This window comes from Siphateles boraxobius, unplaced genomic scaffold (genome assembly GCF_051911475.1).
Source record: "Siphateles boraxobius isolate OS27281-9 unplaced genomic scaffold, OSU_SipBor_1 76, whole genome shotgun sequence".
Taxonomy (NCBI): Eukaryota; Metazoa; Chordata; class Actinopteri; order Cypriniformes; family Leuciscidae; genus Siphateles; species Siphateles boraxobius.
In genome coordinates, this window is record NW_027509204.1 from 3178295 (window position 1) to 3197437 (window position 19143).

Below are 19143 nucleotides of genomic sequence, written 5' to 3' on the forward strand. Positions count from 1 at the left end.
CCCGGATTTCATTCTACCTCTAGCTATTCATGCAGATGCGTGGGCAAAGCTTCCCGGGGTATCAGAATGGGTGTTGAACACTATAAAAAGAGGCTATTCGCTACAGTTCGCTCGACATCCCCGCCGTTACACGGCGCGAGTCAAACCACAGTAAACAATGAAGTATCTCATCTCCTTCCAGCCGAAATAGCGAAACTGCTGAGCAAAGGGGCCATAGAACCTTTATCTCAGGCTCAGAGCGAAGGGGGGCTATACAGCAGATATTTTCTGTTACCGAAAAAAGACGGGTCTCAGACCCATTCTAGATCTGCGACAGCTGAACAGAGTGCTTATGAAGCGCCAGTTCAGAATGCTGACAACCAGGAAAATCCTTGCGCAAGTGCGCCAAGGAGACTGGTTTATGTCAATAGATCTCAAAGATGCCTTTTTCCAAAAACAAATAGCGTCACGTCACAGCCGATTCTTGAAATACGCCTTCGAGGGCCAGGCATATCAATACACAGTCCTACCGTTCGGCCTATCCCTAGCACCCCGTACATTTACGAAGTGCATGGACGCGGCCCTCGCACCCCTGAGACTTCAGGGCATGGGAGTTTTGAACTACTTGGACGATTGGCTGATTCTAGCTTGATCACATTCAGAGCTCATAGAACACAAAACCACATTACTCGTGCATCTCGAGAATCTGGGTCTCAAAGTCAATTGGGCGAAGAGCTCGCTGTTTCCCTGCCAGAAAATCTCTTTTCTGGGAACAGTGCGGGACTCGCTGTCTATGACAGCACGTCTGTCGCCGGAGCGCGTACTGGACATTCAGCGCGCCGTGAAATCCTTTCGCCGCGGCTCTATAGTCCCGCTCAAAAGGTTTCAGAAAATGCTGGGCCTCATGGCCTCGGCATCTTCGGTACTTCAGCTGGGCCTGCTTCGCATACGCCCACTGCAGTTATGGCTGAAAGCGCGAGTTCCACCCCGGGCATGGACCTCTGGTCTGTATCGCCTCAGGGTCGACATGAAATGCGTTTCGACTCTGGAACCTTGGAAAATAGCCGACTGGTGTCAGTCAGGCGTGAGTCTGGGGACTCCCTCGAGTGTGACGGTTGTGTCTACGGACCATGTGCCTGGTCGCCTGAATCTGGGACCAGACTGTCTGTCCAGAAACAATGTCCCAGCAGGGGAATGGTTGCTACACCCGCAGACGATCCAACTGCTGTGGGAGACATTCGGCAGAGCGCAGGTGGACTTGTTCGCGTCCCAAGAAAACGCTCACTGTCCGAACTTTTTCTCCAAGAGCAGGGATGCCCTGGCCCACGTATGGCCCCGCTGCCCCCTCTATGCTTTTCCCTCCGTCTCGCCCCTCTCTCAAGTGCTGGAACGAATCTGGGAAAACGGATGCCCAGTGCTGCTCGTGGCTCCGCTCTGGACGAACCAGATTTGGTTCCCAGTCCTGATGCGGCTGACCAGCAGTGCCCGGTGGCCGGTACAGGTGAGGAAAGACCTCCTCTCTCAGGCAAAGGGCTCGATTTGGCATCCTCGCCCGGATTTATGGTCCCTACATGCATGGGCCATCAACAGGTACCCGCTAACCTCCCAGAGGGAGTGTTAAACACAATCACGCAGGCTAGAGCCCCGTCTACTAGACGGCTCTATTTCTCAAAGTGGTCAGTGTTCTCTGCCTGGTGTCAAGCTCAGGGCTTTTCACCCGCAGACTGCGGGGTTACGGAAGTGCTCTCCTTCCTTCACGAGCTGCTGGATAAGGACAGAACCCCATCCACGCTCAAGTTTGCAAAACCAACGTCTGGCCAGTCACTGGGGAAAAACGACCTGGTCGAGCGATTCCTCAGGGGAGCTCGGAGAGTGAATCCTCCCAGACCCCCCTCAGTCCCTGTGTGGGACCTTTCAATGGTTTTTGAAGCCATGAAAGGTGCCCCATTCAAGCCAATCCATTTGTCAGACATGAAACATCTGTCTCTCAAAACGTTATTCCTTATGGCTCTCGCTTCAGTGAAGCGCGTATAGGACTTGCAAGCGTTTTCAGTAAGCGCATCATGCATGGAGTTTGGGCCTAATGATTCAAAAGTCATACTCAAACCAAGGCATGGGTACGTGGCCAAATCCCTCAACGTTCAGGGCCCAGGTTATTTACCTGTGCGCCCTCCTGGTTCATGATGAGGAAGAGGATGCGAGTCTCCTCTGCCCTGTCAGGGTGCTGAGAGCTTATGTGTCCCACTCGTCTGTCTTCAGACAGACTGAGCAGCTCTTCGTTTTGTTTGGCGGACGCTCCAATGGACTGGCCGCATCAAAACAGAGCCTATCCAGATGGATAGTCGATGCCATAGCGCTAGCTTACACTTCTAAGGGCCTGCAGTGTCCTTTGGGTGTCAGAGTGCACTCCACGAGAGGCGTTTCCCCGTCGTGGGCGTGGTCTAGCGGGATTTCCTTGCAAGATATCTGTATGGCAGCAGGCCGGGCCTCGCCGTCTACATTTATAAGGTTTTATAACCTAGAGGTTCCAGCCTTACAGGCCAAGCTGCTGTCGGTATAGAATTCAGTGCTATCTGCCCCGCTGCGCCGGCGCAGAATGCTGAGTTTTGCTTGTGCATCGCTCACTGATCGATAGAACAGCTCCATGGGTGTTGAATAACCCGTACTTATACCCAGTTCAGGCTGAACACGTTCACCCTGTCTGCGTGAAACACTGTTAACATAACTAGCTCCTGTTGGATGCTATTTCATGGGGAATGATGCTTGTAGCCTCTCTTTCCGACTCTCTGTGAGTCTACGGTGATTATGCACTATATGAGCCCCGGGCTATTGCCCTTGGGACTTTGGTGTCGGATCCCAGTACGCACAGTGTGTTGCATTGTGTTTCCCATAGCGTAAGATATTACGCAGTACGAGAGATACTCTCGTAAGAGAACGTACTCGGTTACTTACGTAACCTCGGTTCTCTCTAGAGTGGGAACGAGTACTGCGTATCTTGCCGTGTATACAACAGCGCTGGTTCGCTTCAGTGATGAAAACCAATTTGTATCAGCCTGTCGATCGTATTTATAGGCCAAGGCCAAGCCTATTCTGGCGGGACGTGACGAAATGGGCACAAAGCACCCCCATTGGGTATCACGTCACGCAGGGCCTCTCTCGATAGGCTGCTGCTGTTGCCGCAGGGCAGCCAATAGGCGCGCGAGCTGTCTTGCCTATGTCTGCATGCTGCCGCACAGCGTTTTACATTAATTCAAAATTAAGGATAATTTTTGGCTTCAATATCTCGTGGAAAAGAGGTTTTCCCCACAGCGTAAGATATTACGCAGTACTCGTTCCCTCTCTAGAGAGAACCGAGGTTACGTTAGTAAGCGAGTACGTTTTCTGTTTTCTGTTAGAACGGTGTCGTGTTAGCGGTTAATAAGTTAATAACTAATGTAACGTTGCAACGGAAGTGAATCGATCAAAACTAACTTTAGCTGGACAATAACTTTATTCTAGAGCTGTTGTAAAGCCAAAACAATCTCTGTTACTTTAATTTCCTATTATCACTGTAAAAATGCTTTGAAACAGTCCATATTGTTAAAAGCGCTGTATAAATGAAGTTGACTGACTTGTTTTTGGATAGGAGATTCAGGACTCTTTCAGAAGATGTGTAATAGCTTCCTCTACCGTATAACAGTGAAAACATGGATTGCCGGAAACTTCCAGCAATGGTTGGGGAAGTGTTGACATTAATGAAGGAAAACTCTGTCAATGGCAGGGAAAGAGTAAAAGGGATAGTTCACCCAACAACAAAAGTTCTGTCATTTTGCCCTCCCTCGTGTCGTTCCAAACTCAGATTACAAATGAATATATTTTTTATGAAACCTGAAAGATTTCTTTCCCCTCCTTTGATGGTTAATTTCATCAAATATTTCAAAAAGTTCTCAAAGTCATTGTAAAAGTAATCCCTGAATTAAATGTGTTCATCAAATGAAGCGATTGTGTTTCTTCAAAAGTCTTGATTTGAACAATTTTTTCATGAACTTTTTGAAGCATCACAATTTAGGTGAAATGCTTTCATGAAAAATATCTTTATTTGTATTTCAAAGATGAATGAAAGTCTTATGGGATCTGAACGACATGAAGGTGAGTAAATGATGACAGAATGTTTTATTTTTGTGTGAACTAACCCTATAAAACATGAAATATATATTATTGGCTGGTTGCTTTTTCCATTAAAGCATGTAAATAAACAGACATTGGAAACTGTTTTGTTTTGCTCAAAGCGTGATTAGACTTTCACTAACAATTAATTTTCTTTGCTTGTTTGTTCAGTTCGTGATGTTAATAACATTTCCCTGTCGTTTTGCTCACATTTTTTTGGTCTAAAAGCCAGATGTTAAACTAAAAACTTAACTCTATTGAGCACAAAAAACATGACACAAATGTTGGTTAAAATTATTAATTTTCAGTTGGATGGGACTGCTTTTATGTTTTAATTAGATGTCAGAACGACATTTTCAAAAAGATCATTCCCACAGAGCTTGTTGCAGTGCACCCTGGGATTGCCTTGGGCTCAAGGAACGGTTAAAACACCTGTTTTACAGTAATGCCCAGCCTAAGCAGCCCTCGAGTCAACTCTGAGTCAACTCTGATAATGCAATGTGTTCTTCCTTAGTTACGAAAAGCATTCTGATAATTTTGATCAGATCAAGCTTACGTAGGAAGTGAGTTTGGATTCGATACTTCTGACAAGCTTTCGTCAGAAGCTTGCGTTTCATGTCTAAACAAGTTGCCACAGTTACAACAGTAATTGTGAGATGCCAGCAGAAGAAATGCTGCATTATCTCTGATTGTTGCAACATCTACCAGCAACTCTCATGCAAGGGTTCATGTTTTAACACCTTCACAATTCCACATTCCCCTCATATTTCTCTGCCGTTTCATGAATTTCTCTAAGCGTTCATGACCCATCATGTAGTGATTGCCTGCAGTGCTGGATCAGTATGTGTTGGAGCAAGGCCTCCCTACACAGGAACTTCAAGAATGACAGTGTGGAAGTGATGACATGATGAAACGCTGGCAGTTACATGCCTGAAGGGGATCCGTGTACATTTCTGCACATATGCCAGTATTATCACTGTCACACGATCTACACAATTCTGCACTGTAGTCAGCAACTGCAAAACATGCTTTTCTTACTTAGTATTTGTGTCTTGTTTCCAGTCCAAATATCAAAAGAATTATTAAATCAAGATGCATTTGCTAAAGTATTAAAATACCATAAGATATTATGTCTTGTTTTCTGGGGAAATAAATCAAGATTAAGTGAGTTTTTGCTTAAAACAAGCAAAATGATCTTCCAATGGGGTAAGAAAAGAATAATCTTGTTTCTGTATGAATTGATCAATTTTCTTTTTTAAGCAACAAATCACTTATTATTTATTTATTTCCCCAGAAAACAAGACTTAATATCTTATGGCATTTTACTCATCTTGTAAATGCATCTTGATTTAAGATTTTGTTTTTAATATTTGGACTGGAAGCAAGACAAAAATACTAAGTAAGAAAAGCATTTTTGCAGTGAGTATAATGTATTTGTACAAACACATAACACACAGTCTCTCTCTCTCTCTCTCTCTCTCTCTCTCTCTCTCTCTCTCTCTCTCTCTCTCTCTCTCTCTCTCTCTCTCTCTCTCTCTCTCTCTCTCTCTCTCTCTCTCTCTCTCTCTCTCTCTCTCTCTCTCTCTCTCTCTCTCTCTCTCTCTCTCTCTCTGTGTGTGTGTGTGTGTGTGTGTGTGTGTGTGTGTGTGTGTGTGTGTGTGTGTGTGTGTTGGCAAGGGAAGTGAGTTTATAAACAAACTCATTTACAACAGTAATTCAGAGTGCCTTACATTACATTAGTATTATAAAGAAAATAAATCATATTTATTATATAAAGGCCAAAGTTAAAAAATTATAAAATTATCTAAAAAGAAAATGGAGTTTCATCTAAAAAATATAGTTGAATCATTTGTTTTAACTATAAGAAAAAAAAGATTTAAAGAGACCTAAACTTGACTAAACATGATTACAAGCCAAACTCTTGCTAATATCATTGAACATTACGATGTTAATAGTACTACTAAACAGGGTTGTCAAGTCTGTGGTTTTCCTCAGAGCTGGGCGAGTTTTAAACCGATACTTTGAGTTGATTTCAGTCGCCCCCACCCCCCCATGGAAATGTTGACATTGCATCAATTATATTAGACTGAAATGCTTGTAAGACTAACCTACTATTAATAATAAAAGTATTCATACGAGCAATATCCACGAGGAAATAAAATGTCTGTGTTCAATTATACATCTTTCTTTCTTTCTTTCTTTCTTTCTTTCTTTCTTTCTTTCTTTCTTTCACAGGAAGAGGAGATGTTTCGTCCCAATATGTTCTTCCTATTACTTTTACCGCCAATCATTTTTGAGTCTGGATACTCATTACATAAGGTAAATATTACTGTGATATTATTCATTTTCGTGGATAAAGAGCCTGACTAGGGCTCAGTACCGACAACAACAAGAGAACAGATGTTGTAGAATATGTCAGCACTGCTTTAAGCAGCCGGACCGACTCTGTCGAAGAGATCCAAGCTCAGTGGTGAGTGAACAGAACTGCTCAGGGCAGGGTTAGGGTTAGGGTTGGGTTAGGGTTAGGTGTCTTAAACTGAAGCATGTTTAGTGTATTAAAGCTTTGTGAAACTGCCTTTAGCCATGCGTGAGACTTGGCCTTACAAATGATATATTGTAACGGTGAGACCCAAATTCAAAAACAGAAGTTTGAATGAAAAACTAAGCCATGTAATGCAGACGGTTTATTGCTTTAATAATAATAATAAATAATAAAAGTTGTATAGAGTAGCAAACCTTTTTCAATGAATATGTTTATATTGGTTGTCCTCAATTCAACTTTTGAGTCTGGATTCAGAGACTGTTAAGCTCTATAAACGGATATAAGCAGACATGTTTTTATTCCACAGGGTAATTTTTTCCAAAACATCGGCTCAATCACATTATTTGCCGTCTTTGGGACAGCGATTTCGGCCTTCATCGTGGGAGGAGGGATCTATTTCCTTGGACAGGTATTCTCTTTCTGTTTTAATAGACATCCACAGTTTACATGTAAGCAGAACTATAAGTGATCATAGTGGTCTAAGTGGTCTATCTAGTTAGACTAGTTGGCGCACCTTAACTGCTCCTTAACTGTCATGTGTGGATGTGTTTCTTGAATAGGCTGATGTGATTTACAAGATGACAATGACAGACAGGTGAGAAACACATCCGAAACTATTGAGCAAAGGCTTTGGCGTGTACGTTCATGTCTTCATGGTTTTCCTCTGCTGTTCTCTCTAGTTTTGCGTTTGGTTCTCTGATCTCCGCCGTGGATCCAGTCGCCACTATCGCCATCTTTAATGCTCTGAATGTGGATCCGGTGCTCAATATGCTGGTGTTCGGGGAGAGCATCCTAAACGACGCCGTCTCCATCGTGTTAACAAAGTACGCCTCTCTGAATCATCATAACTGTTCGTCATTTTACACCTACCTAAGCACAATCACACGTTTCCAGCTGTGGGCAGAAAGATCAGCTCTGCAAAACCACTGCTATTATCATTGGCCAACTGGTACAATTTATAAAAGCAAAAGGAAACTACATTCACAGCTTCTCAAGAGAGGTTCGCAGACACTGCACTTGAGCTCCGATTTAGGCGATCATGTTGTGTGACAGGAGTTGTTTGCAGTCTCTTCTATCTCATGCAGAAACTGGTCACACACTGTTTCTGTGCAGGTTTGTGTGCAAGTGTGTCAGGCATTTGTAGTGTCGTCGTCTGTGGCCGAGCTCCCGTTAGCTTTGTGGCCTGCAGACATCCTCATTCTGTGTGTTCCTGCCTTCTGCTCGTTTCTGCTTCCACGTCCCATGATTTATGACTATATAAAGGTGTGCTTTCAGTATGATAAATGACTTCCACACAGTATGTACATGCAGATTTTTATAATCGACTAGGACTGATGGACTTCCTGTACAGCCTTTTTCTGGTTAACCACATTGAGTTCTAGAGAAACACACTTGATGATAATCCTGGAGAATTGCATTGTGTGCTGCTAATGCTACGCTTGTCTTCACTCGAGTTCCTGGAACAGCCTAACCTGTTCATTAGAAGGAGGTGTCCGTATACTCTTGGCCATGAGGTGATGTAAATGAATGGGTGTCTCTCTTCAGCTTTGCCAGCTGCATCAGCAGGAACTCAACTCTTCTCACATCAGCAGATACTCTTATTTAAAGGTGACGCATAATGAAAAACAGGATATTGCTGTTTTGTACTGTATGCAGATCTAATCCACAGGGTTCCCACAGTTAGGGAAAATAAATTCCTGCCTGGAAAATCATGGAGATTAAACAAATCTTAAAAAAGTCAAGGACATTTGTGTTTATGTGGAAAATGATGATTCAAGTCAAGTCAAGTCACCTACATTTATACAGCACTTTTAACAATATGGACTGTTTCAAAGCAGCTTTACAGTGATAATAGGAAATTAAAGTAAGAGAGATTGTTTTGGCTTTACAGCAGCTCTAGAAGAAAGTTAGTCCAGCTAAAGTTAGTTTTGATCGATTCACTTCCGTCGCAACAGATGTTTTTGTTTTAATAAGCCTTAACTAACATTAGAAGTGGAATTCAGAGGAGAAACAGTCATAGTATGACATTTCAAGTGCTTAATCTGGCCTTCCAGCTTAGTCATTTAGCACTTCTCTATCGTGGTCTTGTCTCGTCAATTATTTAAAAGCATCTTAAATTAGCCGTTAGATCCACTTACTTGCCACATTGTTAGAAATTACCAGAACTGACTATTACACGGAACTGAACACCCTTTAGTGATCAATTCGAGCTCATTTAATGAGTTCCAGGAAATATGAAGGCTATAATAAAGTGCAATAATGGACGTGACTCATCTTTTACCACCTTTCCTTCCAGCTCTTGAATGATGGGAGATTACGACTGTGGATTTGGGTCAGGGTGGCTGGGCAAATCCTGAATTTGCTGAGCACGACAAGATCAGATCCATATATAATATGAGTGCTTCTATCTTTATAACCTGTTTACATGCGTCTCTCATACAGCGTCACATTAAGCAACGTTTGAAATAGCCATTTTATTTTTGTGCACGTATAGTTTTGCATACATGATTAATGATTATAATATCAGTCCCCTAGGCAATTACATCGCGCAGTCATGCTGGTTTTGTTTTAGCAACACAAACGTGTCCAGCCGTGTTTATGTAGAAACTGCTGATGTGAATGGAATTCAGAGATTAGAAGGAAAAAGCTCATCATTAACTGTTGACCTCATGAGGAGATGTAATGATTGAGGAGTCATGCGACGTCTTTTACATGTTTTTGAAGAATGAGTGTGACAGAAGTGTGTTGATGAACAGTACGGCTGAGACTGCAGCACACACACACACACACACACACACACACACACACACACACACACACACACACACACACACACACACACACACACACACACACACACACACACACACACACTGTCTCAGATCTGCAAGCGCTCATAGTGGCTGTAATACTGTATTATGTGTTAAACTCTTTCGTCTCCATCTGTCTCTTCTTGTCCCTGTTTTTAATCTCTAGTCTCATTTCATCTAACTTCATCTCGTTAGTCTTATTGGTCTCTTGTTTTCAAATCATTTTTTCTCTTCTCTTCTGTTCATCTCTTGTCTCTTTTGTATCTCATCTCTTATTTTCGTGTCTTTTGTGTTATCTTGGCCCGTTTGTCTCCTCTCATTTCATAGTCTGTCTTTTCATTTCTTGTCTCATCTCTGATTGCATCGCCTCATCTCAGCGTGTCTTTTCTCTTTTCAAATCATCTGTTTTCTTTTCTCTTCTATTGTCATCCCTTTTGTTTATTCTCCTCCTCTTTTCCATTCGTGTCTTCTCTTGTAGTCACTTCTTGATGTTTCTTCTGTTCTTCTCTTGTCTCTTCTCATCTCTTCTCGTCTAATTTTTCCTCATCTCTTCTTTCATGCCTGTTATTACATATATCGTCTTTTCTCATCCCGTAGTTTATTTTCTCATCTCATGTCTCAAATCGCCCCTTCTCTCTTCTCATCCCTTGTTTCTCTCATCTCTCCCCGTATATTTTTATTCTCATTTCTCATCTCATCGCATCTTTCTCTTTTTTTTCTCCTCATACAGTCTCTTATTTAACTTTACTTGTCTCTTTTCATCTCATAGTTTGTCTTCTCATTTCTTGTCTCTCTTATGCAGTCTAATCCTCTTTTCTCATTTCATCTCGTCTCCTGCTAGTCTCTTAGTCTCCTGTCTCTTTTGTCTTGTGTGTTATCTCTTGTCGTTTCTTGTCTCTTCTCTTGTTCCATCATATCTCTCATCTCTCCTCAACTCAACTCATCTCGTCCGGTCTCTATCTCCTGTCAAGGTGTTTTGTGCTGATGGTGAGTGTGTACTACGCCTGTCTCTGGAGTGTAGAGTGGTAAAATGATCTCATTAATAATTGACGAGTGTGTGGAGTTGCTGTTTTCGGCTGTTTCCTAGAAAGCAGTAATTCTTCTCTTGGTGTAGTTTTACCTGTGTGTAAAGCTGCCATGTCCTGGCTGATGTTCCTTTGTAATGGTTTTCTCCTGCGCACAATTCTTCTGAATAAAACCAGATTTACATACACAGTAAATAACAAGAACAGTCTAGTTGTGGGTTAAACTTTATTACAATGGTCAACTTTAGACATTAGACTTTGCAACTACATGTCAACTAACTGTCATGAGAGTATCAGTGGACTGCAGAAGACTGTTAGGTTCGGGATAGGTGTCAGTAGAATAAGTTGACATGCGGTTACAAAGTTACTTCTAGTCAGCAGAATGTGTGTTGGGGATAAATTCATATGGATTAGTTTAACAATCTCTTTATAAACTTTTTGAAAGCGTCAGAGTAGTAGGACTGTCAGGTGATGATACACAGGGCAACTTTTATGAGCAATGTTGCTGGGCAATGTTGCCGTCAACGGGCAACCAGGTGAGACACAGGGCCCACGATCAATCTAAATGATACAGATAGAAATTTATTGCCCATTTGCAATGGAAAAGTGCCCAAGCAACAATCGCTCGGCAATATTGCCCAGCAACATAGCTCAAAAAGTTGCCCTGTGTATCATCACCTTCAGTGTAGGGACTATGGCAAGCCGTTTTAACATTTAATCACTAAACCTACTAGTCTCTATTTTCATGCTACTAGTACTTATTTTTTAGATACTAGTATCTATTCCATTAAATACTAGTACTTATTCATTTGCTACTAGTGCTTATTCATTAGATACTAGTGCTTATTCATTAGATACTAGTACTTATTCATTAGTTACTAGTACTTATTATTAGATACTAGTGCTTATTCTAGTGCTTATTCATTAGTTACTAGTACTTATTATTAGATACTAGTGCTTATTCTAGTGCTTATTCATTAGTTACTAGTACTTATTATTAGATACTAGTGCTTATTCTAGTGCTTATTCATTAGTTACTAGTACTTATTATTAGATACTAGTACTTATTCATTAGATACTAGTACTTATTATTAGATACTAGTACTTATTCATTAGATACTAGTACTTATTCATTAGTTACTAGTACTTATTATTAGATACTAGTGCTTATTCTAGTGCTTATTCATTAGTTACTAGTACTTATTATTAGATACTAGTGCTTATTCTAGTGCTTATTCATTAGTTACTAGTACTTATTATTAGATACTAGTGCTTATTCTAGTGCTTATTCATTAGTTACTAGTACTTATTATTAGATACTAGTACTTATTCATTAGATACTAGTACTTATTCATTAGTTACTAGTACTTATTCATTAGTTACTATTACTTATTCATTAGTTACTAGTACACACTGTCTCAGATCTGCAAGCGCTCATAGTGGCTGTAATACTGTATTATGTGTTAAACTCTTTCGTCTCCATCTGTCTCTTCTTGTCCCTGTTTTTAATCTCTCGTCTCATTTCATCTAACTTCATCTCGTTAGTCTTATTGGTCTCTTGTTTTCAAATCATTTTTTCTCTTCTCTTCTGTTCATCTCTTGTCTCTTTTGTATCTCATCTCTTATTTTCGTGTCTTTTGTGTTATCTTGGCCCGTTTGTCTCCTCTCATTTCATAGTCTGTCTTTTCATTTCTTGTCTCATCTCTGATTGCATCGTCTCATCTCAGCGTGTCTTTTCTCTTTTCAAATCATCTGTTTTCTTTTCTCTTCTATTGTCATCTCTTTTGTTTATTCTCCTCCTCTTTTCCATTCGTGTCTTCTCTTGTAGTCACTTCTTGATGTTTCTTCTGTTCTTCTCTTGTCTCTTCTCATCTCTTCTCGTCTAATTTTTCCTCATCTCTTCTTTCATGCCTGTTATTACATATATCGTCTTTTCTCATCCCGTAGTTTATTTTCTCATCTCATGTCTCAAATCGCCCCTTCTCTCTCCTCATCCCTTGTTTCTCTCATCTCTCCCCGTATATTTTTATTCTCATTTCTCATCTCATCGCATCTTTCTCTTTTTTTTCTCCTCATACAGTCTCTTATTTAACTTTACTTGTCTCTTTTCATCTCATAGTTTGTCTTCTCATTTCTTGTCTCTCTTATGCAGTCTAATCCTCTTTTCTCATTTCATCTCGTCTCCTGCTAGTCTCTTAGTCTCCTGTCTCTTGTACTCTCATGACAGTTAGTTGACATGTACTTATTCATTAGTTACTAGTAGTACTAGTACTAGTAGCATGAAAATAGAGAATAGATGGTTTAAATGATTAAATGTTAAAATGGCTTGCCATTTAGGGACAGAAATCTCTCAGATATCATTAATAATATCTTCATTTGTGTTCCAAAGATGAATGAAAGACTTGCGGTGTTGTCACAACATGAGAGAGAGTATTTGATGACAGAATTAAAATGTTTGGGTGAATAACCCTTTAAAGTAGAGGGACATTGGCATAACCTTGATCTGTGTCATTAGAATCAGGGATAGTGTACAGTCAGCATATTGTCATGCAAAGACACCTCTTCAGTGTGTTACAAGACCCCGCTGCGTAATGATGTAGAGCATACTTAACACATAATTAAATCATTGTACACAAAATATTAATTTGGCATATATAATTCCATAAAAAAAAAAACTTCTGCCCAACATGTTTTGATGCTAAAATATGTTCAGCTATGAGTTAAATGAGCAGACAACTGAATGAAAGCATGCAGACTTCAGCCCATTTGTTTTCAGATGATCTGGTAGCCTACATACAACAGTTTGTTTTAAGTGTTCACACTTCATCTGTGGCTCATCTGTGGCTCATCTGTGGCTCATCTCATCTGTGGCTCATCTCATCTGTGGCTCATCTCATCTGTGGCTCATCTCATCTGTGGCTCAGTCACTGAATCACTTTAGTGTTCAAGTTGTTGTGTAGTCTGCATTGTTTGTGGTGCTCAAATGAATCCTGGATGCAAGTTGCATCCACAGAAGTGTCCAAAAGTGATGTCCGAGGGGGTATTTGTTTTTTTCATGGACCCTATATGTTTGACAAAGATATGAAAGTACAAGAAAAAATGTATATATATATATATATATATATATATATATATATATATATATATATATATATATATATATATATATATATATATATATATATATGAGGGAAGAATAAAAACACTAAAGCTTCATATTTTATTTTACCAACCCCAAATAAAAAGCACAGGAAAGAGCATACATCGACTACATCATAATGATTAGTAATAGTTTGTTGGTTCTCTCTTGTGTTTGCATGTGTTCATCATTTCTTTGTATGACAGCCTGACCAAACATGTTGTCATTGTGTTATCACAAATAAAGCAATTGACTCCAAGCACAACTATGCAATATGCTGACAACATCCATATACATTTTTTGAAATAATATTTCAATAAAGGGTTGAAGATGTAAATTTTCCTAGGCCGGACATCACTTATGGCCACTACTGTACAATAAACAAGGGATCTGAATGTGACTGTACTGCCCCCTGCTGACTGAATTGAAGCTGTTTGTTTAAGGTTAGGAGGTCAGTGGGCATGATGAACAGAAATAATCAGATAAGATGCACATGGTTTAGTTAACAGTTTGCTTTTAAAATATTTACAAAAATCCTAGTTATTTTCAAATACTAAATACTGTACTGGATGTATATGATGCAGGCCCTGATTTTAAACGTGAAACACAATGCAGTCATTATTCTGGTTTGATTTTCACTGTTTGAGTTCACAGATGTGAGCAGTGCTTGATGTGTGTTGTTGGTATTTCAGCACAGCGGAGGGTTTTGCTGGTTCAGATGTCTCGACGGGCTGGGAAACCTTCATGCAGGCGCTCGGCTACTTCCTGAAGATGTTCTTTGGGTCGGCGGCCCTAGGCACACTCACTGGACTCATCTCTGCTATTGTATCCTTGTGAGTTTGCTTTAAAGTGCCACTATTATGCTATTTTAAAGGTTCCTAATTTTGTTTTGGAGTCTCCTGCAATAGGTTTATATGCATCCAAGGTAAAAAAAAATAAAAAAAACACTTTAAGTTTCTAATATACATTGCACAGCCCCTCATTACTCACAGTGTCTGAAAATGGTTTGTTCGAAGAATCATGAGTTGCTCTAAACCACTCCTTTCCGCAGGCCTACTCTGCTCTGATTGGTCAGATGACCCAGTCTGTTGTGATTGGCCTACTCTGCTCTGATTGGTCAGATGACCCAGTCTGTTGTGATTGGTCTACTCTGCTCTGATTGGTCAGATGACCCAGTCTGTTGTGATTGGTCTACTCTGCTCTGATTGGTCTGATGACCCAGTCTGTTGTGATTGGTATACTCTGCTCTGATTGGTCAGATGACCCAGTCTGTTGTGATTGGTCTACTCTGCTCTGATTGGTCAGATGACCCAGTCTGTTGTGATTGGTCTACTCTGCTCTGATTGGTCAGATGACACAGTCTGTTGTGATTGGTCTACTCTGCTCTGATTGGTCAGATGGTCCAGTCTGTTGTGATTGGTATACTCTGCTCTGATTGGTCAGATGACCCAGTCTGTTGTGATTGGTCTACTCTGCTCTGATTGGTCAGATGACCCAGTCTGTTGTGATTGGTCTACTCTGCTCTGATTGGTCAGATGGTCCAGTCTGTTGTGATTGGTATACTCTGCTCTGATTGGTCAGATGACCCAGTCTGTTGTGATTGGTCTACTCTGCTCTGATTGGTCTGATGACCCAGTCTGTTGTGATTGGTATACTCTGCTCTGATTGGTCAGATGACCCAGTCTGTTGTGATTGGTCTACTCTGCTCTGATTGGTCAGATGACCCAGTCTGTTGTGATTGGTCTACTCTGCTCTGATTGGTCAGATGACACAGTCTGTTGTGATTGGTCTACTCTGCTCTGATTGGTCAGATGGTCCAGTCTGTTGTGATTGGTATACTCTGCTCTGATTGGTCAGATGACCCAGTCTGTTGTGATTGGTCTACTCTGCTCTGATTGGTCAGATGGTCCAGTCTGTTGTGATTGGTCTACTCTGCTCTGATTGGTCAGATGGTCCAGTCTGTTGTGATTGGTATACTCTGCTCTGATTGGTCAGATGACCCAGTCTGTTGTGATTGGTCTACTCTGCTCTGATTGGTCAGATGACCCAGTCTGTTGTGATTGGTCTACTCTGCTCTGATTGGTCTGATGACCCAGTCTGTTGTGATTGGTATACTCTGCTCTGATTGGTCAGATGACCCAGTCTGTTGTGATTGGTCTACTCTGCTCTGATTGGTCAGATGACCCAGTCTGTTGTGATTGGTCTACTCTGCTCTGATTGGTCAGATGACACAGTCTGTTGTGATTGGTCTACTCTGCTCTGATTGGTCAGATGGTCCAGTCTGTTGTGATTGGTATACTCTGCTCTGATTGGTCAGATGACCCAGTCTGTTGTGATTGGTCTACTCTGCTCTGATTGGTCAGATGACCCAGTCTGTTGTGATTGGTCTACTCTGCTCTGATTGGTCAGATGGTCCAGTCTGTTGTGATTGGTATACTCTGCTCTGATTGGTCAGATGGTCCATTCAGTTGTGATTGGTATACTCTGCTCTGATTGGTCAGATGACCCAGTCTGTTGTGATTGGTCTACTCTGCTCTGATTGGTCAGATGACCCAGTCTGTTGTGATTGGTCAGATGGTTGGTAAGGGTGCTCTGATCAGGATTTTCAGGGCCGATTACCAATCACTGGAAGCAGTATAGAGGGAATGCACGTGACGTCACCGTTGGCCGGAGTGACTGCAGTTACGCCCACAAGTGGCAAAAAGACTGAGCGGCAGCATCGGTTTTCAGTGTGAATGCTGCGGAAAAACACACAAAACGCGTCTAAAACGGGAAAGAGCTTTGAGACTGACTGTACAACTAGATTTGACAAGAAATATGAGTAATATTTTTACAGACTACCTAAAGCTACAGAACAGAGAAGCAAATAGATTGCTGCAATTCATAGAAACAACTGGACTCCAGGCAGCGAAAGGTGGATTTGCAGTTATCCTTTTGTATCAATATGCTGAATTTAGTGGTAAAATCATTCTCTATATATTGTATTGTTATATATTGCAGTGACAACTCATCAATCAAATATTTACCACTGTATATTCTGTATAATTTGACATTTTTAAATAAACACTGACAAAAAACTATACAAGTTTTAAGTCTCTAGACGATATGATGATATATATAACATTAATAAGTGATTTAGACCTGCCTATTTTGTATTTATATAAAGCGTTCACAGGCAAATTTGCTGTATGTATTTCCCTGGTGTCGAAATCAGGCACACCGTTCATTCCAAGTTGTTGCACCCAGGTTGTGGAACGCTTTGCCTCTTTCCATACACGTTTGGGATTGTGTGGAAAAATTTAAAAGTCAGCTGAAAACTCTGCTTTTAAAAGAGGCTTTTAACTAGTTTGTAGGGTGGTTAGGCTGGTCTAATGTGTACTTGTTGTTTATTTTATTTTGATTTATTTATTTTGTTTTTGTGATTCAATGTATTTATAAGAGTTGTTAAGGTTTTCTTTTGTTGTGAAGCACTTTGTGATCTTCATCTGAGAAAAGTGCTATACAAATAAATTTTGCTTACTTACATATAAATGTCAGGAAACACGATTCCTGGCTGCATGTTAATATCCACGGATCACTGGATCTTTACTAAGTTGTAAGGAACACTATTTTGAGTCCAATCTTTAGTTTAAACTGATAATCGTTTGTTTTACTTGCGTTTTCGCAGTTTCCCCTATTAAATCCAGTCACGCAGCTGCTCTTCTGCCACTCAGTCCGGCTGAGGGGGCGTGTTCCGGCGGGAAAGTGACGTTAATGCATTCCCTCTATTGGCTGACAGGATCACAGATACTGATCACCAAAATAAATAATACTATTCTTAACAGCAATGTATTTTAAGTATAAAAAAATTAAGCGATGAGAAAGTATCATGGACTGGCAACTCTTTATTTATTGGCAAGCAACATATTCCATTCCCTCTCTTAGAGATGATTAGGAACAGCATAGAGCTTAAAAAATATAGCATTCCTGTGAAATAAATAAATAAAAATAAAAAACAGAATAGTCATCAACAAGAAGTAATCAAATGTAATACAACACTGCATAGTCTTCACTGTATAAATTAAATCATACTAAATCTGTTAAAGAGCAACTACATCTGTTTGAGGGCAGAGCAAAGTAGACATTGTTCGTGGGCAGCCAATGAAGAACATAGGCTGGCATTATGCAAATGTATTTCATTGTTACGTAGGTATGTAACAGGAAGTGAGATGGAATTTCTGACGACTCGTTTCGGCAGATCACAATCGATTCTTTCTTTTAGGAGATGATAACTTTATTTGTCAAGCACTATGATCTTTGCAGAGCTTTTACATTCACAAACAGCTCTATTACACACTGCATGAAAGATCATATTAGAAAAAAACATAATAGGGGCACTTTATTTTATTTTTTGTATTAATGAGTAGACAGTGGTTTTTATTAATTATTTGAATAAATACATTTATCATTAATAAATTATATGAATAAACATAATTTGGTTTTATTATATAATGCTTATAATATTTGTATTCATTATTTATTGTATCTGAAATTTGGTGAAAATAATCGGGAAAAGTGATCAGAATAAACAATATTAGTATGTTTGTATTTAGTCGGTCAGTAGATGCTTGGAGTGCTAAACATTTAGTGAATAATTTCCTATATTAGAAAATAAATATTATTATAATATTATATGTATTTGTGTGTATGTGGGCCAATATATGTTTCAATTTATTTTGTTTATACATAGTTGTTTATTTTAAGAACTGCACTGATCCTGTGAGATTATATTTCTGAATGAGAGTGTGTAGTCTCTGAAACACTTCGACCTGAGGAAGACTCCGTCTCTGGAGTTTGGGATGATGATTATATTTGCATATCTGCCGTATGGTCTTGCGGAGGGCATCAAACTCTCTGGTGAGCTTAAAAACAGATCCATGTCAAATGTGTTGTGATTTCAGTATCAAAATCCATTCGAATTGATGTCTTTCTGTTTGTAGGTATCATGGCCATTCTGTTCTCAGGAATTGTCATGTCTCATTACACTCATCATAACCTGTCGCCAGTCACACAGATTCTCATGCAACAGACTCTTCGAACCGTGGCCTTCATGTGCGGTCAGTTCCTCACACACCGTTCACACACCTACCGCTTCATTGAGGAGTTCTTCTGTAAACATAAACTTCACTCTTCTCTTCTGTTTTTATTCCACAGAAACATGCGTGTTTGCGTTCCTGGGCCTGTCTATCTTCAGTTTCCCTCATAAATTCGAGCTGTCTTTTGTCATCTGGTGTATAGTATGAGCCTTCATAGTGCTTGTTATCTCTGTTTGTCTTGTCCCAGTGCATTACTGCTTTCTGTTCTTCAATAACTGATAAAACATGAATGCTTGCTGAAAGAGTGATACGTCACTGGTTCTGTAGAGTCTTATCTAAACTGAGTTATAAAGAACAGAGAAAAATGTTTATTATTATAATGTGTATAAGCTTTTACGTCATCAGAATTCAGTGGAAGTGTTTTCCT

The 19143-nt window shown here is 40.2% G+C and overlaps 1 protein-coding gene across 1 annotated transcript in view; it reads left to right on the plus strand.

Annotated features, from left to right (window-relative positions):
- slc9a8 (solute carrier family 9 member 8) overlaps positions 1–19143 on the plus strand; it is a 55717-nt gene that overhangs the window by 32198 nt on the left and 4376 nt on the right. The window contains exons 5-12 of the mRNA XM_077217777.1: positions 6361–6444; positions 6975–7076; positions 7228–7262; positions 7348–7491; positions 14334–14466; positions 18432–18537; positions 18621–18737; positions 18835–18917. Of these exons, the coding sequence (XP_077073892.1) occupies positions 6361–6444; positions 6975–7076; positions 7228–7262; positions 7348–7491; positions 14334–14466; positions 18432–18537; positions 18621–18737; positions 18835–18917 (804 nt within the window). The remainder of the gene's footprint in view (positions 1–6360; positions 6445–6974; positions 7077–7227; positions 7263–7347; positions 7492–14333; positions 14467–18431; positions 18538–18620; positions 18738–18834; positions 18918–19143) is intronic.